Source organism: Eubalaena glacialis, chromosome 1 (genome assembly GCF_028564815.1).
Source record: "Eubalaena glacialis isolate mEubGla1 chromosome 1, mEubGla1.1.hap2.+ XY, whole genome shotgun sequence".
Classification (NCBI taxonomy): Eukaryota; Metazoa; Chordata; class Mammalia; order Artiodactyla; family Balaenidae; genus Eubalaena; species Eubalaena glacialis.
This window is the reverse complement of record NC_083716.1, coordinates 124,916,244-124,943,303: the sequence shown is the minus strand read 5'-3', so window position 1 is coordinate 124,943,303 and position 27,060 is coordinate 124,916,244. Positions and strand designations below refer to the sequence as shown.

Here is a 27,060-nt window from a genome sequence, read left to right as displayed (position 1 = left end):
ATACAAATGGAATCATGTAGTATTTAGTCTTTTGTGTGTGGCTTCTTTCACTCAGCATAATGTTTGTGAGATTCTTCCGTATCATTGCATGCATCAGCTTATTCCTCTTGTTGCTAAATAGGATTCCAATGTGGGAAATATACACAGGCACACCTCGTTGTATTGCACTTTGCTCTCTTGTACTTCCCAGATACTATATATTTTTTTTTTACAAATTGAAGGTTTGCGGCAACCCAGTTTTATCAGATGATAGCGTTTTTTAGCAGTATTTTTAATTGAGGTATGTACATTGTTTTTTAGACATAATGCTATTGTAGATTTAATAGAGTACAGTGTAGTATAAACATAACTTTTATATGCAATAGAAAACCATTTGTGTGACTTGTTTTATTGCAATATTTGCTTTATTGCAGTGGTCTGGAGCCAAACCGGCAGTATCTTTGAGGTTTACCTGTTAACACAGTTGCTTATATATTCTCTTGTTGATGGACACTTGTTTCTCAATGGATTTAAAAATCCGTCGTGTTAGACAAAGTGTAGGATTTGTAGTAAGATTTGGGCAAAAGTTAATGCTAGTCAGCATGTGGAGGCTCAAGAAAAAAGATTTTTGATTATATACAAAATAAATGGATTGTATTTTTTCTGAATATCCCAGTGGTAGTGTGCTAAAATTTTTTAACCCTGCTAATAGTCATCCAATGAAAGACTGTCTTGTAAGCATTTCTCTTTTTTCCAGCAGATATGGGAAGGATGCTTGTCCCCATTTTGGCCTTTGACCTTGCCGGATGAGTGCTGTTCTCTATATGGGGTCACATGGGATGACTTCATAGGGAGGAGGCTCCAGGTGAAGGAGAGGTGCTGCAGTGACTCAAGCCCCTCAGCCTTCTTTCTATTTGAACCCCAGTCCCTTTCTTCTTGTCTTTAAAATGAAATTCGATCATGGCAGCACCCTTGCTTAAACTGACACACTTTCTCAAAATGAGAAGATTGCTAGTCAAATACAGTGAAACACAAGGAGAAGCAATTTGCAAGTCACAGCAGCAGCTTTCAACAAAGTGCACGGTGTAGGTGAAGAGAATATGGCATGTACTTCTAGCAGAAGTGGGTGGGTTCTCGTCTTGCAGCCTCTCACAAAGGAAAATATGGGAGGATATTGAGTAATTGCATTATTAGTTTCATTTTTATTTAATGTGATTAATCAGCAAATACGTAGCTTAAAATATTTCTTAAAAACAAAAATATGATTCGGTTCAGCTTTTAGTTCAAAGAGCCTCATCAGTTACTAGTTTGAGCCGGGGAGTGTGGCTTCTTGTTTTGTGTTCATTTTGTTCTATTTCTGTCAAAAATGACATGCTAAACTGAATATCTGATCACAAGAGTCACAAAAGAACGCTTCAGTCTAATGTTCTGATCAGTTCCCAGAGTGTCATTAGGCAAAAGAGAGGGCTAAATTTGGGGAGGAAGGAAGGGATGTGGAAGAGTTCACTTTGCTTTACCTGCTATTAGAATGAACAGCTCCCAGTGTGCCCTGGGATTGTGTTTTCTAATAGTATTTTCATTATTGAATGAGTCAAGTTCTTCAGGGCTCAAATCATATTCTCTGATGGTAAAGAGACTCCTGACGTTATCAGGCCCTGAATGATTAGGTAGTTTCCTGCCTTGAAAGGATTCAGGAAACCATTGTCTTTGAATATTTAATTCCAGAAGGATCTTCCTTTGTTGGGTAGGGAGACTGTCTCTGTGAGACATGGATGCAGATCCAATGACAACTTCCCCAGTCATCTGCTCTTTAGAAGGGGGTCTGTGACAAAGGTGGACCCCTGGGTACAGGGAGAAGATTTTGTTTCAGATCCTCACTAATCCAGCTCTTATGTGCTTTTGAATTGTTATTCTTCTCATGTGTTCTTTTTTAATGTTCTGTTTTTCTAACTTTAAGTTAGTGCCCTTTTTAAGCAAAGCCTATGCTTTTTTCTTCCCCTAGAGGAAATACTATAGTAAAAATTTATTAATTAAATGATACGTACCTTAAAACACGGAATCTATTTTCAATTAAATACAATTCCTACATTTATATCTATGTTACTTGAAATATACTGTTTGCATATGAATTTGGTTTATTTTTTCTGACTTGTGTAGGACTTAACTTTTTAAAAATAGTTCACTTAATATACATTAGAATTTATTACATCTCACTAAGTATAATTTTGGCCTAGAGGGTTTTTAGTTATGATAGCTACTAGAGGAAGAAAGGATTTAATCTCAGGTCAGACAAAAGGAAAAAACAAAAAAGAACTAGAAGGCATTGGGCTTCCCTGGTAGCGCAGTGGTTGAGAATCTGCCTGACAATGCAGGGGACATGGGTTCGAGCCCTGGTCTGGGAAGATCCCACATGCCGCGGAGCAACTAGGCCCGTGAGCCACAACTACTGAGCCTGCACGTGTGGAGCCTGTGCTCCGCAACAAGAGAGGCCGCGATAGTGAGAGGCCCGCGCACCGCGGTGAAGAGTGGCCCCAGCTTGCTGCAACTAGAGAAAGCCCTCGCACGAAACGAAGACCCAACACAGCCAAAAATAAATATAAAAATAAATAAATTAATAAAAAAAAGAAAAAGAGCAACTGTTTCAAAAAAAAAAAAAGAACTAGAAGGCATTAATTAAGGTAAGTGTTTAATGATAGATTGAACCAATCAGCAATTTAAAAACAAAAACAAAAAACTCTGCCCATGCCTGACCTGGGGAAAGGAATTGTGTTATTTTTAGTCACATCTGAGAAACAGATGATAGATTATTCTGTGTGCAGACTGGTAATGCAATCCCTCATACATCAGCTATCAAAATAATAAAATAAAGTAAAATGTCATTGGGCATTACACTACAATGGATGATGCTTCATAGTCTTTGATTTTCGGGAAAATAGAGAAGTTTGCTAAATGAGAATTTTTTTTAAAAAGATATCATTAGGGAATAATGGTATATTCCTATCAGGTTCAAAATATTTCTCTGTTAGCAGATTCATAAAGGTTATGAAAGATGAGACAACTTAATTTTTTACCAAGGGTAGGGCTGGATCCCTACAACTCTGTTCCAAGCTGTAGCTTGGAAATGAAATTGGTTTTAATTAATCATGAATTTGTGCCAGAAAAGTGTTCACTGTGTTACCGTGGGTCTAGGCTGTTTGAGATCCTGTTTTAACAACTTTCTTTCCACCCCCTCTTTTTTCTTTCTTTTTTTTTTTAAACTTTGAAGCCAAGAAGAACGGGGGGAAGGTGAATAAATGTTTTTCTTTTTGATCCAGCAACTTGTGCGTAGAACTTTTAATTATACAGAAGAGATAATTCAGCAAGATATGCACTGAGACAGAATTGTATTTTAAATTATTGATGACAAAGACAAGATTTTATTTGAGTTTTAACTGTTGGCCCATAATTAAGCCAAATGTTTATAAATGAATAAAATAAGGATTGAAATAAGAAAGACTTTCAGTCTCCGTGCGAAGATAGGAAGAAAGTAGACTAATATTTAGGAAACAAGAGACTAGTCCCTGCTGAGTGATCTTGAGCAAGTTATTACCATTATCATTATTTTTCTTATTTATGGTAGATTTAGTAAATATCATGGAAAATCTACTGTCATTCAAGAGGTTGTCTCTGTTATATAAAATGAAATAAAGTATTAGAAATTGGCTTTCATCACTTATTATTTCAGAATTTGTGACTTCTTCACACCTATTCTTTTCACATAAAGCTCTCCCCAGGTCAGAAATAATATTGTTGCTTTCTTGGGTTCAGCATCCAATAGATTTTCACAAAGACAACTCTTAATTCGGAGTTAAGACTCCTCTTCATTTCAGATCATTTCCCTGAATGTAAATAAGGCCTAGTGGAAAAAGGATGCTGTTTTTACAGTCGTGAAAATGGTTTAATCCTAATTCCTTGTCCAACTAACCGTGATCCCGTAAGTAAGCCATTCAACCTTTCTGGACCTTGGCTTTCTCATCTACCACAGAGATATAATGATACTTTAAAAGTGCATTATAATGATTAATAGACGTGAGAGGTCTTTGACAAGTTAAAAGTACTATTTAATTTTATTATCATTAATGTCATAAGATATGTGAAAATATAGGGAACAGACTTTGCTTTCCTGGCTGGGTGCACGAAGAGATGGCTTGAGTAAATGTATAGTCACAAATCATTCTCTGTGCACTCATAATCAGCGTCCACCATCTTCTCAAAATCCTGAATGGATCCTGGTGCCATCACATGTGAAGGCAGAATTTCCCCTGTTATAATCCAGGTTTGGATTGGCCCAGTTCATCCGCAGTGTCTTTACTCTTCTGCTAAGTGGTGATGCGCCATATGAGTAGTTGGCATTCTGAACCACACTACCTTGGTTACTGTAAGGGTCTTGCCACTTCTGGGAATTCAGAGGCCTCCTAGAGCCCCTAATTTGTCTTGCTAGAAGCCCTAGTGAGAGAGAGGTGCTGGGTCAGCCTGCTTCCCCCGACAAATCTCCTAAACTAGGATTATATTGAGTCACTAAAATACATGCTTCAGGATGGGACTTGAAAAGACAGCCGACTCAGGCTCTGGGCATGAGAGCACTGTGTCCATTGTGTTCAGTTCGGGCAGCCTGCTCTCAGAGTTCTGGTCCATGAATCCTCACGCATGAGTCCCAAGGATGAGGCCATTCGAACATAGTTTGAACATACACAGTCAGTGCCTGGTACAGAGTAGGCACTTAGTATTTTTAAAAACTAATTAACAAGGGATTCATATAATAATGTCTACTGAGTACCTACTTTATCTGTAATTGAGGGAAGCACATAAATATATGACATGATTCTATATCAAATATTGTAGTTTACTTCAGAAGACAAAGCATGCATACATGAAATCTTTGAGTATTAAAGTGGAGAGTTTTTAAGTGATAGAATGAATGATTTAAAGTATAGGGCTATAAGAATTCATAGAAGTAGGGGACTAATAAAGAAGTCTCTTAGGAAGTGAAACTTGAGGTGGATTTTGAAAGATGGATGGCCCATGAGAAGGTGAAAGGGTGTTGGCATTCCAAGAAGTAATAACAGCCTGAGACAATGTCTGGAAATGGAAATGGGTGTGTGTGTTTTACTCTTTATTTTTGGGTTTGGGGGAGGGGGTTGGGAAGGGGAAGGGTTTGAAGTGGGCATTTAAAATACGATTATAGCATACAATGTATATTATAACCTATAGAATTACTCATAAATGTGCACTAAGATGTATTTGTAAAGATATTTCTTAATTCAAATAGCAAGCTTTTTTGAAGTAATTTAAATTCCATCAGCAGGGGAATGGTTAAATAATTTATGGTGCCTTCACATCATGGAATATTAGGAAGCAGTTGAAAAAAAGTAGATCTTTGTGTGCTGACATAGAAAGACCACCCTGGAAAGACGTAACAGTGTATTAATGGTGAAAATGGATTCACGTAGGATTTGTCAACTTTGAAAACTGATTTTAAAAAGTCAAAGTGGTATTTCAGGAAACTTACTGGGGCGACACTGTGTCAAACGGAAAGTGAAGAGGGACGTTGGGAGATGTTTGCCTGTGTACAGACATAGGAGGCCAAGGATAGAGACCTGAATGGTAAAGAGAGAGAAGCCAGAGCCATTCTGCAGAATGATCGCAAAGGACTTCATGACAGATTCTTAATATAGGGGATGAAGGAGAGAGAAGAGAAAAGAGATTTCCAGGTTTAGGGAATAATATACTAAAGAATGATTTCTACAAACTGGAACAGACCCATGTTAATAGGAAACATTTCTTAAAGAATTCATTTATTCATTTATCTATCTACCTATTTATTTATTTATTTTTGTTTGTTTTTCAGGATGGAAGAAACAGTACGAAATCTACTGCAGAGTCAAGGACCTCCAGAACAGAAAAAAGAAGAAACTGTTAATATAATGGTCTATCAGGTACACCACGTTGTCATGCTCTTGGCTGGATACTGGTTGGCTTGTTTTGCTTGGATTTCTCTAGCTCTGTCCTCCCTAACTTGGAGATAAATAAAAAAAGGATGGTCCAGACCGCAGTGCTGGGAGCCACACCAGTCACCTCTGTTTGAGGAATACTGTACACATTCATTTAACTCATTCATTTCTTGTACTTTGTGAAAGGAATTGTAGGTTTGTTTGTAGGAAGGTACAAAAAATACATTTATAGAGATGCAGAGAGACCTATAGAAGTATCGCGGTACTCTGTGGTCAAGGCTGTAAGAGAGGCATCTACAGCATTCTCTGGAACACAGGGGAGGCACTGACTCCTCCTGCCCAGGGAAGGTAAAGAATACTTCCCAGAGGTCTGACATTTAAGGTGGACCTGAGGAGTAGAGAACAAGAGAAAGAACATTCCAGGCAGAGGGAAGCCTAGGTAAAGGGGCAGTGGTGTGAACATGCATGGCAGGCTCCTGGAGAGTAAGAAGCTCACGGGGACTGTATCATGGCTGGTGAGATGACAAGTTTGATGGTGAGACTGAGGGGACATGGAAGAGCTGGCCGGGGTTATGCCTGTCTTCTCAGCTCATGGGTGTGGTCTTGTGCCTCAGGCCATGTGGAGTCTGTACAGGTCCAAAGAGAGTCAGTGGTCAATGCAGTACCAAGTTGTCTTTTTTTTTTTAATTAATTAATTAATTAATTTTTTGGTTGCGCCGCGTGGCACATGGGATCTTAGTTCCCCGACCAGGGATCGAACCCGCGCTCCCTGCATTGGAAGTGCGGAGTCTTAACCAATGGACTGCCAGGGAAGTCCCAACAAGTTATCTTCTGATAGCCCTTATCCCACGGTGTTTTAACACTAGTGAAGTGACCAGGCTGGGAAGCAGGGCATCTAATCTGAGCATGACCCAAGTTGGCCACACAGATGAGAAGGCTCTGACAGCAGAGAGAGCCCAGGCTCTCTATCTAGATCAATGTAGGACTTTCATTGAAAAGCACTGAAAATCACAAATAGACACCCAATATCCATTGCATGACTATGCATAGGGGGCTTTCAAAAGCTAAAGAAGGAAAGGAAATGGGCCAAAGTTTAAGGTGATCACTGGGCAGCCCTAGGTTTTGGCTAGCTAAAAAGCATGTGGGTCTGGGGAGGCAAGCCTAGGAATCCGGCTGGTAAAGATCATTTCACGCTAGCGTCCCTGAGTTCACGGGTTCTGGGCTCTGCAACCCAATTTGTTATGACAAAGATTGAGAGGAATCTGACAATAAAAGTCACAGTATCAATAAAGTTAAGAAATCTAGATAGAATTAACCTTAAGAAGTCTATGTCCTAAATCGTTGACTCTTGAGACATCTACAGAACTACAGTATGACAACGGGGACAACTGTTCTCTATCTCCAGTGAAAGCAGTATAAGGGGTTGATTTAAGCCGCCTTGGAGGAGATAAAAGTTAGCTCCATAGGGACTTCGCTGGCTGTCCAGTGGTTAAGACTTCACCTTCCAATGCAGGGGGTGTGGGTTCAGTCCCTGGTTGGGGAGCTAAGATCCCACAGGCCTCATGGCCAAAAAACCAAAACATAAAACAGAAGCAATATTGTAACAAATTCAATACTTTAAAAATGGTCCGCATCAAAAAAATCTTGAAAACAAAATTAGCTCCGTAACAACAGTAGAAAAACCGCTCAAATCCATTTCTCAGGAAAAGGTTTAGATTCTTCTTGAGGTGGCCTTCACATAGGAAAGGCATGCCTGGCTTCTCCTGATGTGTGGTCGCCTACAGTAAGGATATGGATTTAAGTCCTTCTAGCTCTGAATCTTTCCTAGGTATTATATTTGCTTTGGCAGAAAATTGATGTATAAGTAAAAACTCAGGCTTGACTCTGCATTAAATGGTTCTGTTTAGCCTTAAAGAGTCACATGAACCTGAGATGTCAGTCTTCTGCCCCCATCACAGGTAACACCAGGCTTTAATTAGAGCTAAGTAATTCAGCATTCCTCCTGTGCTTTTTCCAGTCTCCTCCTTGTGGCTCTGTTTCACCAAGTTCTTATTTTCTTTTCATCATTCTTTGCTAATCTCTTCACACACTTGTTAGCCAAAACCATGGTATACACTCTTTTTTTAAACTTTTTTTTTTTAATTAATTTATTTATTTATTTATTTTTGGCTGTGTTGGGTCTTCGTTTCTGTGCGATGGCTTTCTCTAGTTGCGGCAAGCGGGGGCCACTCTTCATCGTGGTGCGCGGGCCTCTCACTATCGCGGCCTCTCTTGTTGCGGAGCACAGGCTCCAGACGCGCAGGCTCAGTAATTGTGGCTCACGGGCCCAGTTGCTCCGCGGCATGTGGGATCTTCCCAGACCAGGGCTCGAACCCGTGTCCCCTGCATTGGCAGGCAGATTCTCAACCACTGCGCCACAAGGGAAGCCCCATAGTATACACTCTTATCATCAGAATTCGTTTTGTGAAACCGGAAGCTTCTTAGAAAAACAGAGAGACTTTTAAAAATGTGTTTTCCAACTATTTCCTCTTAATCACCCAGTCTATTAGATCTGGGAAATCAGCTCTTCTCTCTAGAGAGGGGACAGTTACTAATATGAATTCATGCTACACGGAAGGGATTTTTCAGCCATTGCTCTCATTGGCCTCAGGCTCATTATCTGGAAAACTGGAGAGGGATTTGGGTTACATGAACCATAAAGGTCATTTATACGTTCAACAGCTATTTATTGAGTTTTTATTGTGGACGAGGCACAACTTTGTCCTCTGGGGATTCAAGACATGAGAACAGAGAGAAGGGTGGCACGGAGTCCCAGGGAGGTCCCTGCCACCTCAGTCGTCCTAGTGTTCGAAATATGGCGGCTAGTAGGAAAATCGGTTGTGCAAGATGTATGTGGTGAAACCAGTGGAGTGCATAGTTCACACTCCCTGAAGCCGCATTCTTTGTTTTGGGTAAGAGCTGGGAAATTTATTGCTTCATAATACGGAGGGTTATTAGCACACCTGACTCAGATTTTCCAACTATAAGATTTCTCTGACAGGAGCCAGAGGCCCATGCAAAGCTGAGACCCACAGGAAAGCTGGAGTGGGTTTTATTTTCCATCATGGAAGTGTTTGTTCTGAGGCTTTTATCATCGAGTTAATAACAGTAGAGTAACAGCTTTCTGAGTTCCAGGCCTGTGCTAATTGCCGAGCATGCATGTGAAAGGTGGTCGTAGTTTGTTGGAGGGGCGTGTTCCTGAAGACTTCTCAGAGTTGGTTACTTGTATCATTTAGAGCTTGTATAATTTCACCTGGACCAGCTCAAAGGTCAGTAGGTGTTTCTGTTCAGCAGCTGAGACAGACCCGCCCTGCGGCTGTCAGTGGTTTCACCGGCTTTGTCACTGTGCACTTCTTGACTCTTTTTGTAATTTGGAGAGTTTGCATCATTTCAAGGTTTGGGCATGAAGTGACATTAATGCCATTTTTATGTGACCACAGTTTCCAATTTGTCTAGTTCAGAGTCCCGTTGACTGTGATTAGACTGTAGCTCATTCGGTCCCCACAACTGTGCAGGATGTACTGTCACTATCCTCGCGTTAGTGAGGATAGACGGGGGCATAGGCTCCCAGAGGTGAGCTCTTGCCCAAAGGTGCAGCCTGGAAGTAGCTTAGAAGGGATTCGAACCGTAGTCAGTCTGACTCCATGGCCTCGACTCTTTATGCGGAGAATTTCTGGAGAGATGAAATGATGGTGCCCAAGTTATGTAGCTAGATATCATCTAAGTTGGGACTTGAACCTAGGCCTTTCCACTGGCTATTTAGAGCTCTCTCCATTCATTCATCCGTTCATTCATTTGCTCATTCATTCATTCAAATGACAGTTATTCATTTATTTTTGGACCTATGTATGTTAGATTCCTATCGCTGCTGTAACAAACTTAATGGCTTAAAACCACACAAATTTATTCTCTTATAATTGTGGAGGTCAAAAGTCTAAAATCACTGTACTGGCGGGGCTGCATTCTTTCTGGAGGCTTCAGGACAGAATTATTTCCTTGCCTTTTCTAGATCCTAGCATTCTTTGGCTTTTGGCCCTTTCCTCCATCTTCAAAATACATCACTTCAAACTCTGGTTCCATTGTCATTTCTCCTTTTTCTGAGTTTGACTCTCCTCCCTCCCTCTTATAAGGAGACTGTGATTACATTGGGCCCATCCCCATAATCCAAGATAATCTCCCCATCTCGAGATATTTCATTTAATCACATCTGCAAAGTCTCTTTGGCCATAGAAGGTAAGGTGACATATTCACAGGTTTTGGGGATTAGGTAGGATGTGGACATCCAGGCGAGGGACATTGTTCTGTCCATCACACTAAGTAACGCATGAACCCAGCAGGCTGGCAGTACCTAGCAGACGCCAAGCTAAGTGCTGGAGGTACAAAGAGGCCTTTTCCTGGAAAGCTCAGTTTATAGGATGCTGGAAATTGGGGAGGGAAGGCAGATAATTAACTGAATATATGCAACAATGTGATAGGAGCCCACAAAGCAGCTTGCACAAGTTCTGGGAACAGAAAGGAAGATGCCACCAAACCTACTGCACTGCTCTCCCCAGAGACTCTTCTCCTGCCTAGGACTTCCTTTCAGCAATCCTTTTCCCTTTAATTTTAGTCTCTGGACTAAGAGACTCAAGAGTCAGGCACCCCACAGCCTGCCTTTCTCAGAACATCTTATATCCCTGGTATTTTAATATAAACATCATACTGTCACGACACATATGTTTGGTGGTTTACAGTTTTCAGAGTGCTTACACAACATGGATCTCATTTGTTCATTTCAACAACCTCTAAATTAGATATTAACCTGCTCATTATTAAGGATGAGTCTCAAAGAGGACTGTTTCAACTCTGGCAGATGCTAAGTGGTAGAACTAGAAATAAATCTCAGACTTCCCTAAGTGAGATACATAGAATGAAGCTGAGCAGTTATCAGTGGGATAATCGGATGGCGGAGTCTAACTTCCCAGCTCACAAAATCCTTGTCTCAAAATATAAAAATAAGTGAAAGGAAACTGAAATCAATTAATAAGCCATATAATGTTTGTGCCTGACATTTCTTCTGTGGGAGAGACAAGCCCACGAGTAAGAGAAATATTACCAATATACGGAGGGAAAGTGACATACCTAGCACCTAGGATAGATTCCTTTCATTATGGGAAAATAAAAGACCTCAAAGGATTGTCTGTAGAGGAGACTGAAAAAGGAGAACCGTCTTCCATTTCCCTCTTGCTCTGTTTCTTTCTCTAGCTCATTCTTTCTAGGTATTTGGGGGTTTCTTCTTCTGTATCATGTGATACATTCTTGAAGCCCAGGTTACCATTTCATTTAGTTGAGTAGTTAGGAAACATGTTAGAAAAAACATTCATGATTCGATATGAACGGGGGCAATTCAGCGTAAATGAAATGGAGCAGCTAGTTGAGAGGACGAAATGCCTTCAGCTTCATCTCTCAAAATATTTCAACACAGGCAACCAAAGATACAGAGAATCGTAATACTAACGATAGATTACCCATTAAAGTCCTCTTGTGTCTGTAGCTACCTTTTGTGCTGCTTTGCTGTAGCTGATAGATTTCCTCTTGTCTCTGCTTTTCTCTATGGAACATGAATTGAACCCATTAGCTTTATTTATTTAGAAAGAAAAAAGTGGACAGATAAATGGAAGCACTAATGAGGGGGAAAAAAACCTGCATGTGGTACAGCTTCTGCCACTAACGAGACTTTTGGCCTCAGACGGTCACTTAAACTCTCTGGGTTCCTCCTTTCTTTCGTATTTGTGATTGAAGAGGTTTTGGATTACTTTAGGGATCACAAACACTAAAACCTACAATTGCCAAATAATGTAAATGGTTAAAGTAGGCCAGGTATGAGAACAATTGTGTGTCCTCTGGGGGTTTACATTCTATTTTTCCACTTTTGATAAGGAAATAGGTACAGAGAGATGTGGTGTTTGCTTGTTTTTTGTTTGTTTGTTTGTTATTCAAAGGCAAAAGTCTTGCTTTTAAAAACCATGCAGTCGCAACCTACACTTGGTTTAATTCCAAAGGGCAGTAGGGAGTGGTGGAGACTATGGCAGACTGACCAAAGAGCCTCTGTCTGGTCTGAAGGCAGCAATCACAGCCCCACTGCAGCAAATCCAGATGACTCAGAATGTACACTGGTGTGGACAGATGGCCATACATTTCAAAAGAAGATGAAAGTTCAAGTTTTTATGAGCCGTTTCTTAGTCTGTAAATACTGGCTTATTTTTTTTTATACCTGGATTAAATAAAACACGTGCTAGACTCAGGGCAACAACCGTCCGCACAGAAAGATGATTTCGAGTGGTTTTTTCTTGCTCTTAGAACTCTGGGATTTTGATGCTTCTGTGCAATCCCGTGAGGCCTGGTCTACACAAAATGCAGCATGGAGCACTTCACCCTACTGCGCTGTGCCTCCCGTACCACCCCAGGCCCCGCTTCTGACGCGCGCTGAGCAGCTGCTATGTACTGGCCAGCGTCCAGTCATTTCACAAGTGTGAGCTCACTGAGTTTTCACAAGAACCATTTGAAATGTCTCCATTTCACAAAAGAGGAAACTGAGGTACAGAGCTGTTAGATTGCCTGCCCAGAGTCACACGTCACCAGTGTTGGGTCCCTCAAGTGACTTGGCACCCTTTAGGCAGGCAGAGTAGGTCGCCACAAAGATGGAGTGCAGGAACTTTGTCAGGAGGTGCAGCGTGTCGTTGTCCCAGGAGAGGCACAGAGAGGTTGACATAGTACACAGCCCTGTTGTAACGGTGTCCACAGTCAGCCCTCTTCACCCCTTTACTCTTCCCACCTTCGTGGAGAGCCCTGCCTGAGCTGTGTAGCTTCCGAACCCAGCTCCATCTCTTCTGATGATGCCCTAAGCTCAGTTATTGATCTCTTAGCCTGTGTTTAAAGCAGTACGGTCTGATACCCAAGTTATTTCCATTCCAAGTGATCTAATTGAAAATCAAAATGACTTTTTCCTTAAATAGTTCCTTAAAAGTAGTCTCAGATGTGATTAAGCAGGTGATGCTTGGGGAAAGGGAACCTTTCTGGTCATCCTAAAATCTGTCAATCATCAAATATATATCCAGATTCTTTTATGTACACAGAAAACATGTGACGTAGGCTGGGGCCTTCCTCATTGAAGCCCAAGTCCTGCCTAGCAGAGATATTACTCTATTTCATAAATTAGAATTTTTTTTAATTGAAGTATAGTTGATTTACAATGTTGCGTTAGTTTCAGGTGTACAGCAAAGTGAGTATATATACGTATATATATGTATATACATATATATATATACACGTATATATATCTTCTTTTTCAGATTCCTTTTCCTTATAGGTTATTACAAAATATTGAGTATAGTTCCCTGTGCTATACAGTAGGTCCTTGTTGGTTATCTATTTTATATATAGTAGTGTGTATATGTTAATCCCAAACTCCTAATTTATCCCTCTCCTCCCCTTCCCTCTTTGGTAACCATAAGTTTTTTTCCTATGTCTATGGGTCTATTTCTGTTTTGTATATAAGTTCATTTGTATCATTTGTTTTTAGATTCCACATATAAGTGATATTATATGATATTTGTCTTTCTCTGTCTGACATACTTCACATAATCTCTAGATCCATCCATGTTGCTGCAAATGGCATTATTTCATTCTTTTTTATGACTGTGTAGTATTCCATTGTGTATATGTACCACATCTTCTTTATCCATTTATCCATTTATCTGTTGCTGGACATTTAGGTTGCTTCCATGTCTTGGCTATTGTAAATAGTGCTGCTGTGAACACTGGGGTGCATGTATCTTTTCAAATTATGGTTTTCAAATTACATACCCAAGAGTGGAATTAATGGATCATATGGTAGTTCTATTTTTAGTTTGTTAAGGAACCTCCATACTGCTCTCCATAGTGGCTGCACCAATTTACATTCCCACCAGCAGTGTAGGAGGGTTCCTTTTCCTCCACACCCTCTCCAGCATTTATTATTTGTAGATTTTTTGATGATGGCTGTTCTGACCAGTGTGAGGTGATACCTCGTAGTTTTGATTGCATTTCTCTAATAATTAGTGACGTTGAGCATCTTTTCATGTGACTTTTGGCCGTCTGGATGTCTTCTTTGGAGAAATGTCTATAAATGATAATTCTTATCAGGCATAGGATTTTTTTTTTTTCTACTTTAAACTTCACCTTCTTTCCCTATAATGACTTAAGTGTACCTTAGGCAAATTCAAAAATTTAAGTGCACTCGAAAGAAGAGTTAGGGTTGAAAAATTAAATAATCACAAAAGATACCTTTCTAAGAAAGCTTTTTAAAATAACAGTATTCCTACTATATTTAAAGTGTGAATTTCCAAGCTTATAATATAATAGCATTTTTTTTTTCTTGAGCATATGTAAATGCAAGACAAAACTGCCATTTGTGGTTTTCAGGAGCTGCAAAGTTCCTGACTCTGTTTCCTGGCTGAGTATCAGAATCACCTTAGGAAACCTTAATAGATTCAGCTATCCAGGCACCTTCTTTTATCTTCAGACTTAGAATGATCTGTCTTGTTTGGCTATTTCTGAGTTTGATGGGTCATTTTGATTCCTCTGGTCCACAGATGTGTTGGGGACTAGTGAGGTACTTCAAAACCTATCCAGTCCACCACCCCTGTTTCCTCATTTTGCGAAGGAGAAAATGGAGGTGAAGTTCAGCACGTGCTATATGCATTTCTACTGCATCTGTACTGATTCTTTCATTCACAATACTTATTTCAGTAAGTGTCCTGGCAGTTAATTTGCCAAGAGATCTGAACTCTTTAGAACTCTACAGAGAGCCTGACTGTAATTCATACAGATTATTCCGAAAAGTGTTTCTGTTTCTCTTTTTTTACCTGAACAAAATGTGGTGAACAAATGCGAATCAATAGGTCAGCAGTGAGTACATTCCCTGAGTGCACACCAGTTGGGAAAAATGATCTAAAATTCTACTGAGCGTCTGTTGAGAGAGTGGCTAAGTCTTTACACAGGTATTTATAAAATTCTGATACACAATGGGATGGGAAATATTTTTATTGAGTGCTTTTATTTACGTGGCCTGTAATCTGAGGAAGTCTCAAGTGCCTTTGATTCTGCTTGAAGAAATTTGGCCTTTTCTCTGAATTGCTGTGAACTTTGAATTGCTGCTGAAGTGGGTAATGGTAATAAAGGGAGTATTTTTATTGTGTGTTAAGTGTTAAAGGACTGAAACTGTTCCTCGAGGAAGTGGTTTTCTTCCTTCCTCTTTCTGTTTAGTTTTAAGCAGCATCCTCTCTTCATATAATAAGTTTAGATAAAGGAGGCAGGATTTCTTCAAGCCAGAGTGATGAGATTCAGTGCAGCCAAAATCATTGTCCTTCATAAAATACTCCTTTTCTCTTTGAAAGTATTCTATAAGATGAATGTATGATTTGACACCCTACAGAAATACTTTCCGGAAGTTTTCAAAACAGTCTCTGTTAGCACGCTGACTAAGGACAGAGTTCACCTCTGTAATTCCAAAGTCATACGAAATACTTTGAAAGGAATAGAGGAGTTTCAAATATCACTCAGAGTTTAAATAGTTACCTACGTTCTTCTTGGAAATTTTAAATTCCTGGCTTAATAGGTTCTGACTCTTCTTTCTCATTCTCAATTTCTGCCTACATTCTGTGTGCAGACACGAATACGTTTCCTGTTAGATATTTTGACCCAGAGCTGAACTCTTATCAAGTAAAAGCAGAATGCGGTCTCTCTGTTGAAGCATATGTAACCTATGAATAAAATGGTGCCCCGAAAACTCACCTTCTCTTCATACAGGTGAGCTGCTTATTGTCAATGAACATGAGCTGCTTGCTTCAGCTCATCTCAGCAGAGGGCCCGGCTTTGTTTTGCAAACCCCAGACAGTGTCTCAGGTCAGGAGGTTGTATGGGTAGAAATCAAAGAATGTTGCCCTTTCGTAATTGTGTCGCTTGGGCAAATAGTTTGGGCACGTCAGATCATTCACCAGGCATATCAGTTATTTCTTCCTCTTAGGAAACAAATGAATTTCAACAGGGCAAAATCACGATGCTATCAATCCTTGAACTTTTATCCTATTTTCTTAACTCACATGAGGCTACAAAACTAAATTTTATTTTTTTTAGGGCTTAGCTTATCAATGCTTTCTGAGATGGAGATAAAATTGTGTGTGTGGGGAAAATGGACAGTGTTGGAATTAGGAAATAATTAAGAAAGAAGTGGAAAGTGCCTGCTAGGAAAAAAAAAAAATCTTGTATTGCTGAGATCTCTCTTATACTGTAACCTTTCGGCTGTGTTGTCCTTACTGATTTTGCACGCACAAGCTAACACAGCATGGCAAGAAGAATCACCAGGTGTGGGGTGAGAGGAAAATGGTCTGGGTAGGGGTCTGCTGTCTGGGTTGAAGCCAGTGCAGGGTTCAGGTGTTCACTGGCCTGATAGGCACATCTGAAGAGGCAGGACCACAGCCCTTGCAGGCTTAGAATCTTGTACTTGAGCCTGCCTGACAACAGCTTCCAGGCTTGGGAAAAGTAGCCACCTGCCAAGAAAGGACCTTCCTCAAAACTCAACTATAAGACGAGGGTTAGTCGATGATCAGGTTCTCATCGCACCTGTGCCCCAGCCCAGACCAATTCCACAGAGTCTCCAGCAGCTGAGCCTGGGCCCTGGTAATTTTCAACATTTCCCCAGGTGATTCTAATATGTCACTAGGCTTGTGAATTGGTCAACACCTTGATTGGGAAGATCTTTTCTAGCCAGCTCAATTCTGTGAGGAGTGCAGGGAAAAGATTCATAAGGAAGTGTGACTTACAGGGTGAAGGGGAGGTGGAAGGTCAATGGAGATTCAAGGTTTGTTTTTCTTCCCGCTAAGACTTTTGCTGTTGCCTGGAAGGAGAGGTTATCTAATCTTAGTTTGCGTAAGGTTTATGCCAGCTGTGCGAGGGTCCAAAGGTGGAGGATTTGCACTCCCCCATGCACTGGGCTGTGTGAACACCTCAGGCTCGGGAAGGATGGAGACAGTGACTGAATACACGTTGTCCCCTGCCCCTCCCCCATGTCAGTCTGTTGGCCACTTATTCAAATATAGATGCCAGCAGTGCTCAGTTTTTCTTCTTGGCCCTGTGGAAAAGCTAATTCAGATTAATAAAGGGAAGAAGCAATGTGAGAAAAGGAAAGTCGTAGACCATTAAAAAGAATGCCATGAGCTCTCGGTGGCCCCTCTCCTTCCAGAGACCCCACGTATAAGGGATTGTGGCTGGAGAATGCATGAAGGCGAATTTAAGTAAGAAAACGTTTCAGAGTCAGAGAGACCTGGAAGTGGGTCCCATGTTTCTCACTCAATTAGCTTTTGTCATCTCGGGTAACTTAATCGACTTGAGTCTCACTTTTCTCTTCTCTGTAATGGGTAGAATAAGGCTAAACGGAAAAGTTGCTGTTTTCAAAGTGCATCACTAGACATGATTTCATCTAACAGTTGGAGATAGTGTATGATAACGTGCATAACACATGCTAAGTATTCAACAAACAGTAGCTATTGTTGTTAAACATCTAGCCTTATTTATCTACTCATCTGTTCTTTCTCTTCATATACCCACATGCTTCCTCTTACCCCACCTCATTCTAGCCTACCCTATCGGCTAGCACCACAGAAGGTGTGAAAGACCTAAAGGTTCAAAATTGGAGAAAATGATGAAGCTATGAGAACTGTGGGCATTTCAGGGGGGCTAAACCCAGGATCAGGTCCCCTGACAGGACTGGCCTTTTTGGTGGTATCTTCTGAGACCATTGTGCAATCTTGTCATCCCCATGCCCTATCTACCAATATTTTCTCACTTAGATATGTTTCTCTGAAATTCCATCCGTTAAAGCATCATTCTATGTAAGAAATAAAGAATTAAGAAGATACATACTTAAGGGGAGTCCTTCACATGTTAGTGTGACCCAGTTAAATCTGCAGGCTTTGCTCTATCAACCCATCTCAGAAAACTGAAATTTAGAATTTGGGGTTTGGAAGGAAAGGAGACAGGAAAATAATTTTCCTAAAGTAATTTAGGAGCTTATAATCCCCTATGCTTATTAAGTCTGAGTGAGACTTCACCTTGGAGAGGGGCACCAAGGGAGAAAGGTTTTAGGAAGCAGCATAGGGATACGGAAGGGAAGAGAAAGCCAGCAAAAGCAACGTACAAATTGCAACCATCATTTCTATGGTTTGCTAAGTGCCATATGCATGCAAAAGAGCGAGAAACCTCTTTGTCCTCTCGCCTTCATATGCTCAGGACCCAGACCTCAGGCTGGTACTATCATAAGAAACTGTTGAGGGCCTGGTATGATCCTAGTGCCATTTACTTTATGCCTTCTGTGGAATGCACCAGGTGTCAAACTGACAAGTTTAAAGGAACTTTTGGAGCAAGCCCATTGAATTGGGGTCTTAAAATGACTTAGATTCTTCCCCTGTTTAAATAAACAGCCAAATATCTGTAGCAATTCATGATGGTTCCATTGTTTTGTAAACTGATCAAAATAGATGTTTTTCCAAATGTGTTTTGTTGGGTTTGCCACCACACCCTAATAAATTTTGTGTCTATGCTAAATTAATAAAGTAGCGCAGTAAATTCATTTCTCCCCATTAAAGCCAAGCCTATACCTTAGTCTGAATTAGTAAGCTTCTACTATAAGTGATGATCTGAAAACAATGCCATTGCAAGTGTTCTCCGACAGCCTTTTTTATTTCATTTACAAAATAACTTGTACATATATCCTTAAGATACGAACTAGGCTGTATTTCTCTTGAGTCATTATGTCTAATTTTTCTAATCCAACTATTATTGGATTTTTTTCTTCTCTGTGCATTTTTATTACTTCTTCTCTCCTGAGCATGTGAACGTCACCATTGGAGGATCAGTAGTGAAAATTGCCACAATAATAATTAATATGTACAGCTTACACTTTCATGGCATCATCTCATTTGATCCTCATACTAACCTTTCAAAATAGGAAGGGCAAAAAGTTCAAGTTCACTTTGCAGATAGATGAAGAAACTGAGTTCCACAGAGGCAGTTGACTTTATAAGTGTCATACAGTGTCAGGTCACAGTGGATTTGGTCCTTTGATTCCAAGTCCTATAGTCTTGTAGGGGTAGCATTAATTACATTCTCTACTAGTGGTTCTCATATTTGGCTGTGCCTTGGAATCATCTGGAGAGTTTAAAAAATTTATGATGTCCTGGTTCCATCCCAGGGATTCTGATTTCATTGATCCTGGGGTGTGGCTTGGGCATGAGTATTTTTAAATCTCCACAGATCAATTCTAATGTGCAGCTTGGGCTGAGAACCACTGTGCTACAAGGCATTAGATTCAGCTGTATATTTTTCCTTTCTTGCTCATCATGGTAAAGGTTCTTCCAACCAGTGTCTTCTTCTCATTAACCTACCGCCAGCGTTTCCCTCAAAGTAGCCAACCTGCTGCCTCGTGTTTAGGAAGCATATGGAGCTTCTGGGGAAGGTAAGGAGTTGAGTGGGCCCTTGAAAGACATTAAAATTCAGATAAATGGAAAGGTCCTTCTGTTCTGTGGGTACTCTGATGAGAGACCGCAGAGGATGATGGGTATTCTGGTGAGGTAGAGCAGAGGACTGTGGGTATTCCAGTGAGGTACAGCAGAGGATGATGGGTGTTCCAGTGAAGTACAGCAGAGGACTGTGGGTATTCCCATGAGGTAGAGCAGAGGATTGTGGGTACTATGGTGAGAGAAATCAGAGGATTATGGGTAAGCGGAAAGCCTTTAGAGGCCAACAGTATGGGTGCGGATCCTGACTGAGCCACTCACAAGCTATGTAATATTTGAGGATTTACTTAAGCTCTCAGGGCCCTGGAGACCTTCCTCCCAGCCACATTCAGCCCATGGGTTGGTAATGACCTCACTGCTGAGGGGGCAGTGAGGGATCAGAAGGCTGGCTGAGACTTTGGGAGACGATGACAACGTGCAGCAGGTAGGTGGGTCAGTGAGTTGCTCAGGAAAATGACTGGAGGATCGGGTGGGCCCAGTTCAGAGGCCCGTGGACCGATGGAGTGAGAGCTAGTGGACATGTCTGGGGAAACAGAAACCCTGCTGGTAGGAAGGCCTTGCTGGAGATGGAAAATTGTTTCACTTGCATCAATAGGAGGGACCCGTGGACACAAAGAAAGAAAGACAAGATTCTAAATTCACCCTAATTAGCGTTGTCTGTTAACTGAGCTTGAGGCCTATTTTCCTTTTTAAAAATGCGAACGATTAGCAAGTTTCAGAGAGGTACCCAACTAAGACTTTGTCCTTGACATAATGCAAGGCAGACCCTGGAAGGACAGTGTAAACTTGTCAGAGAGAATGTGGGCAGCCAGGCCCCAGGGCTGATCCTCACAATGAGTTCCTCAAACCCCTCTCAGCCCAACAAGTTCAAAACCTGCCACTTGGAGCTGAGTTTCCAGAGTGGCCTGAACCATAATTGCTTCTGACTCTTTTATCGGTGTCTGGGATCATTCTGGACAGGCAAAGCCAGCTGAGTTTGATGGGCTGAGAGACTGAGAAAACTGGGCAGCATCCTTACTGCGTAGCAAGAGCTACAGCCAGAGTGCTTCAGGGCTAGTGTCTTTAGTGATAGGAAAAGTCAGTAAAGGGATGATCTGGTATCTTGGAGACCAGGGCTGCTTGGAAGGGGTTGGATCATTTCATATTGTATTAGGGTAGCCAAGAGCTTAGGCCATTTTTACCAACTGTTTATTGTGATGTTGCTGTGTACCTGGTAGCCAGCCTCTGTTATCCGTGATTTTCTAAGGAAGCAGTTGTAGTGTGACACGTGAAGGTCAATCGCTATACAGAGATGAACAGGATAGTTAGCAAGTCTCAGGTGCTCAGAAGGAGGAAAGTTACCTCCAGTATCCACCTACATCATTTTGCACGTGAGGAAACAATGTCACAGATACCCAAGGGGCGTGATCAAGGCAGCCCTGCCCATGAGTGGCACACCTGGGATGAGAAATCCGCTCAGTAGCTAGTTTTATGCTTCCTCCCTCCCTGCGGCAACAGAGAGTTGCTTAGCACTGAGATGACCGTAGCTGGGATCTAGAAGACTCTTTGTAGGAGTAAGTTGGGAGACCTCTGGGAGAGCCTTTTGTTTCAGGAACCAAAACTTGGCTGGTTCATTATTCTTGAAACGCACAGAGACTTTGCATGAAGAAAATGCTTGCTCAAGTTTTTTATGCACATTTATATTATTTCATATGTATGTGTGTGTGTGTATATGTATATATGTATATGTGTGTATATATATATATATAATATTCTGACTTTTCTAATTGTCTATTAGGATCATGCTTATTTCTTGCTAATTTATCTGAATCTCCTTCTCTCTGTCACCAAGATGAATCATCTGGCAGGGTTACAGGTTGTCTTCACCAAGTAGCTCTTTGTCTGTCTACACCCACTGTGGCTGTGAGCAGCTTGTCAGGATGTACGTCCCACTCGATGCCGAAGAAACACCTCAAGTGATAGCTTTCTGCCGCTTTCAGGGGTTAGGGATAAAAATAAGAGTTTTAATGTCAAAATGCACACCAGGACAACATTGCTGGCAAGATTTCTTCCGTAAAATCCTCAAACAATTGGGCCCTATGCTGTGCATTGGGTTTTGCCTGACTAGAGAGAGCAGGTATTATGTAAATTATACTAGAAAAAAAAAAGCAATATTCTTGCTTTATCCTTAAGTTCCATTTAGGTGCAAATAAGTGAAGCTGCTGTCTGTTCTGACATGAACCCCCAAGAGAATTAACTAGATAATCTATCTCTGACTTTCAAAAGTACAGCTAATGCACCACATTAGAGCTTTTCTTTTAGGTAACTCCAGGAAGGAGAAAGCAGGGAGGAACTGAGTATCTTGATTAGGAGTGTGTCTGTGAGTCTCCAGAAATTCCCAGGGCGTTTTAGGGTAGACAACTATATGGCTTAAAAGGGCTTCTTTGTGAGATGCGTGTGCTGGGGCTGTCCCTTAAAGGATAAACATGCAAAATCTCATTTTCTAGGAGTGGAAATCAATGTAGTGGTGCTTTCACCTTATATGCAAATGGTTTATCAGTCCATTGCTTTATCTTTCTGATAGCAAAATACTGGCTTAAAATATTGATAGTTTTCTGTTGAAAGTACTTCAGAATATTTAAGTAGTTCAGCATTAAGCTTGTGCACAGTGTCATCAGAGGTAAATCGGGGCGATGTCATCCCTCATTCAGTGTGATCACATTCAGCAACACTGGACATTCATTAAATGTTTTGTGTGTTGTGCAAGGTGTGGTGATGGGGGTGTGATATATAAAACATTCCAAGCCCTGAGAGTCTTACATTATAACTGGGACCTACTAAACTGCATATAACATCTGTTTACTGAGTTTGGAATGATAAGTTTGCTTCTCCATGTGAACTATTATTTTTTATAATAATAATTATTATTACTATTATATTGTATTTGAACACTTAAAGAATTCTTTCATAGCAGAGACTTCCCAATTCAGTTTAACAAACTCAGAAGATACATAAATATTTATCTGCCAGTAATTGTCAAAACAAGAATATATATATAGTATTGATCATATTTTCTGAAACAAAAATTTGGATACATTGGTCACCTGACCATATGTATTTATGGGGACAGTGGGATAGAAAATTTTAAATTGCTTAAATTTACTTTAAATTAGAATTCTGTCCAGGAATCGCAGACATATGGCTGTTGAGATGTATATAAAGACATCAGTAATATAGGCACCCATCCACCACTAACTAGTCAGTGACTGAAATTACCGGTTCATTTTGGGATGGCCTTTGCTTAGGCCACAACTTCCCTCTGGAGGCTATCTGGCTCCCCCGTCCCATGAATTCTCTCAGAAAACTAGGATGATGGGAGAGAGGAGGCCTTAGAAGAGGAAAAGAGAGAGAGATTTTGAATACAAATTTTAATGTCAACTTACGAATTATTTTTAACCATGTCCAAACATTTAAGTATAGCACTAACTACTGAAATTCCCCATCTGCATAACAGTCTTACCGTTTTTGGTTTCTTTCTGCTCGGGTTACACTCAGACAACTATTTATGGGCTACAAGGACATCATTTTTATTGCTAATTTTTTTAGATGTCCGGCCACCTGAAGCATGCCTTTAATGAAAATTATAGCTCATCCTATTCCACAGTAGAGTTTCCCTTTAAAGTATCTTTGGAATTGAACATTTTTTTTTAAGGAAATAAATGTTGCTGATAGAAGGAACAGGCAATAAAAGCATCATCTAAAAATTTATTAATGCACCTTAACAGAGCTGTTCAATATGGAAGATAGTTGGCAATATTGAGGAGAGTTTTGAGTGAAGAATAATGTGGAGTAGATGTGAATTGATACGCCAGTGGCCGTGGTTCATATTAGAGACATAAAGAAAACACTTTGTTCTCTTATCTATCATACACATTTAATCTTGGGGGTTTTACTGTGTTCCGAGTTCACTTTGTAAGTCAAATCCAGGGATGAAAAAGAAGAGTTTTATATGTTTTGCCTGACAGTAGTAATGCTAAACTGTGAACAAATTTGGATGTTCTTTTAAAGCCCTGTGATTTATCTGACTCTATTTTTCCCCCCTTAAAACTTAGTATGCTAGTCCTGAACAAAAGCTGCTAGCGATCCCTGGGAATGTTGTTATGGTATTTGCCGAAGTGCTATCTAAAGTGACAATATATTCTGTGCACCCTTCCCACCACCAGACAACAAATGAGTAAATAAATCACAGAAGCTGAAGTCACCAGGGCTCACTGGGGTGGCTGTCAGCCAGACGGCGGGCCTCTACATTTTCATTTAGCTTGTAGTAGGTGTGTGTTTGTGTTTTGAACTAATTGAATCATCATTAACTATGGAAATGGTTGTGGTTTGTTAAACCTGTTGTGCTGATGGCCATCTGAGGCCAGATCTGACATCTCTGATAAAATCGTCCACTCCCTGGAGAAATGGCCAGGGAACCTGGGGAGAGATGCTGTCAGCAGCATGGCTCATGGTTGGATAAAGATCACAGATTCTCAGATAGAATTAGCAGTAAGGATAAATCTATAGGTGCATCGGAAAGTCCAAAAGAAGTAACTGGGTCCGTGGAAAGAGCATGACACTTGAAATTACACTGTAATTAAATTCTGGCTCTGCCACTAACTGTTAACAGGAATGCTTCGTAACCTATTGGAGCCTGTTTTCGTGTCTGTAAAAGGGGCCCAGAATATTTGTCCTATGTCCCCATGGCTGTGAGTGTGTTAAAGGGTATGTCTGAGGTGGTTTGGTTTAACTCTGAGGTGTTACACAAATATTAGATGCTATTTATTATGTCTTTTGTGTTCTGGAAAGAGCTTAATGTTTCAGGCTAACACTACCAAAGTCTCTTCCTTATGTGATCAGTCCTAAATTACAGATTTTTACATTTTTAATGTGAATTAGTAGGTGGATTTAACACATGGCTGAATATCCAAAATGAAAAACAAATTGTTCTAACTTCTTTGACTGACTAGCTTTCCAAAGTCGGATAGTTGGTTGTCTCTTCATATTCCCATGGTTTCATTTTGCCATCTTCAAGTTAGAAAGCTACGTGTACTTGAGATGGGTCCCTTCCCTTCCTTTCCCTTCCCTTCCCCTTTCCTTCCCCTCCCCCAGCCCCGGTCCCACCCTCCCTTCCTTCCTTCCTTCCTTCCTTCCTTCCTTTTCAGTGTTAAAAGATAAGGGCAGTCTCCGTCAGAAAAAGAATGAATGAGCTAGAACACAGTATAACTATTATTATCAGACATGCAGTGTTTCTATATGTTGGCTTTGTGTTGGCCATCAGAATTCAAAATAATAAAAATAGAGAGATGAGTGAATTTTTTTTTTTAAGCCTTGCAACCAGAAGATACTTAAAATTATTCCTCCCATGAGCAAATGCTCTTTTCACAGACAGGACTCATGTTGGGCATGATTTCCTGTGAGTGTTAACGAGTATCTTTCACTAAATTCCAATTCTAATGTTGCTTACCAGGCCCTTCCTTTCGTACAGGCAGGGAAAGAAATGTGCTAAATGCAGAGGTTAGATTAGGTGATGTCTATCCTAGGGCCCAAGAGAAATACAGAGGAAAAAAAAAAAAAAAGACAGTTTTTTTTTGTTTCTTTTTTTTTCCCAAGGAAGACAGACAGACTCTCTGGAAAAGAAGCACAAAGATTTTATTACATAAGATATCTTCTAGGCAGCTCTAACCTTAATGGCATTCTGTATTAACATTCCTAAACTTCAGCAGTGTTTAAATACTTATTCTTCTAAATTGAGTTTTTACAGATGATCAAAATTGTAGACATTTAAAGCTAGAAGGGACCTTTGAGTTAGTCTATTTCTGTGCATTCTATTCAAAGATGAGGAAATTGAGGGACAGAGAAGTTATGTGACTTGACTAAAATCACACAGCTGGTTAGTGGCAGAGCTAGGGCTGGAATGTAGATTTCTTATTTCTACTTGTTCTAAAACTAAAATGGGTCTCTGTTCCCACCCTGGATAAGAATAGGTCAGAGTGAGATGGAACTTGATGGACCTCAAGAAACATGTGAGGCTGACCCTCCTTGTATCCTATCAAATGAAAGGCCAAAGTATGTCCACATGTGACACACACTGCCTTTTCCCTTTGCCCAAATTTGTGTTCTTTAATTATCCTCCCAGCCCTGGGCTCAGACCTAGTGTCACTCCCCCAGTGATGGGGTTGAAGATGGCAGGGCCACCATGTTGAGGCCAAGCGTATGCACCAGGCAACCACACACACCTGGTGGGACTGAAAGAAGGGTGGGGAAGGCAATAAACTTCTTTTATTACTTTTTTGTATTATAGAAATTATGAGCTCATTGTCACAACCAGTTGTCAGTTTTCTACCTCATTTAGGACACTGGTGGACAGATTTCTCTCTATTGTTTATAAAAACAATGGGCAAGCAAGCATTATTTTTAAATTAAGAAGACTTTCCAAGCAGGGGAGTTGTTTTCCTCCCATACTGGACACATAGAACCTCTCTTTGAACCTTATTGTCAGTGACTGTGGAAGCCATTGAAAGTAGTTACACGCTATTAATGCCATCTGCTTCTATGAAAAGGACCCAATTTAACATGGTGGGCGCTGGAGTCTCCGAACTCAAATAGAAATTTCCCAAGGGTTGCTCATCACACTAATACAGAGTAGTTTCTATGGTAGGTCAACAACTGAAATCTATTACTGAAGAAGGATTTAGCAATTTATGGGTGAATATGCCCAGTTTCCCTGGCTTACACCTTCTGTCCCAGTATACTATTCATAGCTACAACCGCCTTTACTCTCCGGTAGGTATTAGTTTAGATGATTAATTATATGTTCATTCTACATTCTGTATTAATCACAAGAATTAAATCAAATGGGCAACCTCAAAAGTTTATCTAAAGTAAAAATGATTTATGTTCTATATCGGAGCATCTTTGTCTAGAGGCTCTTAAACTTTGGCATAGATTAGAATTACCTGGGGTGCTCTCTAAAATTACAGATCCCTGACCCCACTCCTAGGTATTGTGATTCACTGAGGCCAGAGTCGGCCAAGGTATCTGCGTTTTAAACAAGCAACACTTCTTTCCTCCCCTTACCCCATGAACTGCTGCCAGTGGCTGTTGGCCCACTCCCTGAACAATAGTGACCTAAGAAAATGTTAGTTATTTGTCATTGTTGGAGTAACTGCATACTAAAGAATCAAAATCACAAGATAATTTACAAACTATGAGGTCTCGTTTTGTGAGATTGTCACTTTAGTCATGGTTCAGTCAACTCGTGCTTAGACTATTGCAGTAGCATCTTACTTTCCCCACATCTATGTTAACCTCCCTCCAATCCACCCTCCACACTGTACCAGAGAGCTCTTTCGGAATACAGATCCTACGATGTCAACCCCCTCCCACCTACACACACACACACAGACACACACACACACACACACAGACACACACACACA

The 27,060-nt window shown here is 40.6% G+C and overlaps 1 protein-coding gene across 5 annotated transcripts in view; it reads left to right on the top strand.

The window, feature by feature from the left end:
- Positions 1-27,060, top strand: part of NCKAP5 (NCK associated protein 5) — a 1,042,158-nt gene that overhangs the window by 699,153 nt on the left and 315,945 nt on the right. For all 5 annotated transcript variants that reach the window (XM_061199363.1, XM_061199362.1, XM_061199380.1 and 2 more), the window contains one exon: positions 5,867-5,954. In XM_061199363.1, coding sequence (XP_061055346.1) covers positions 5,867-5,954 — 88 coding nt within the window. The remainder of the gene's footprint in view (positions 1-5,866; positions 5,955-27,060) is intronic.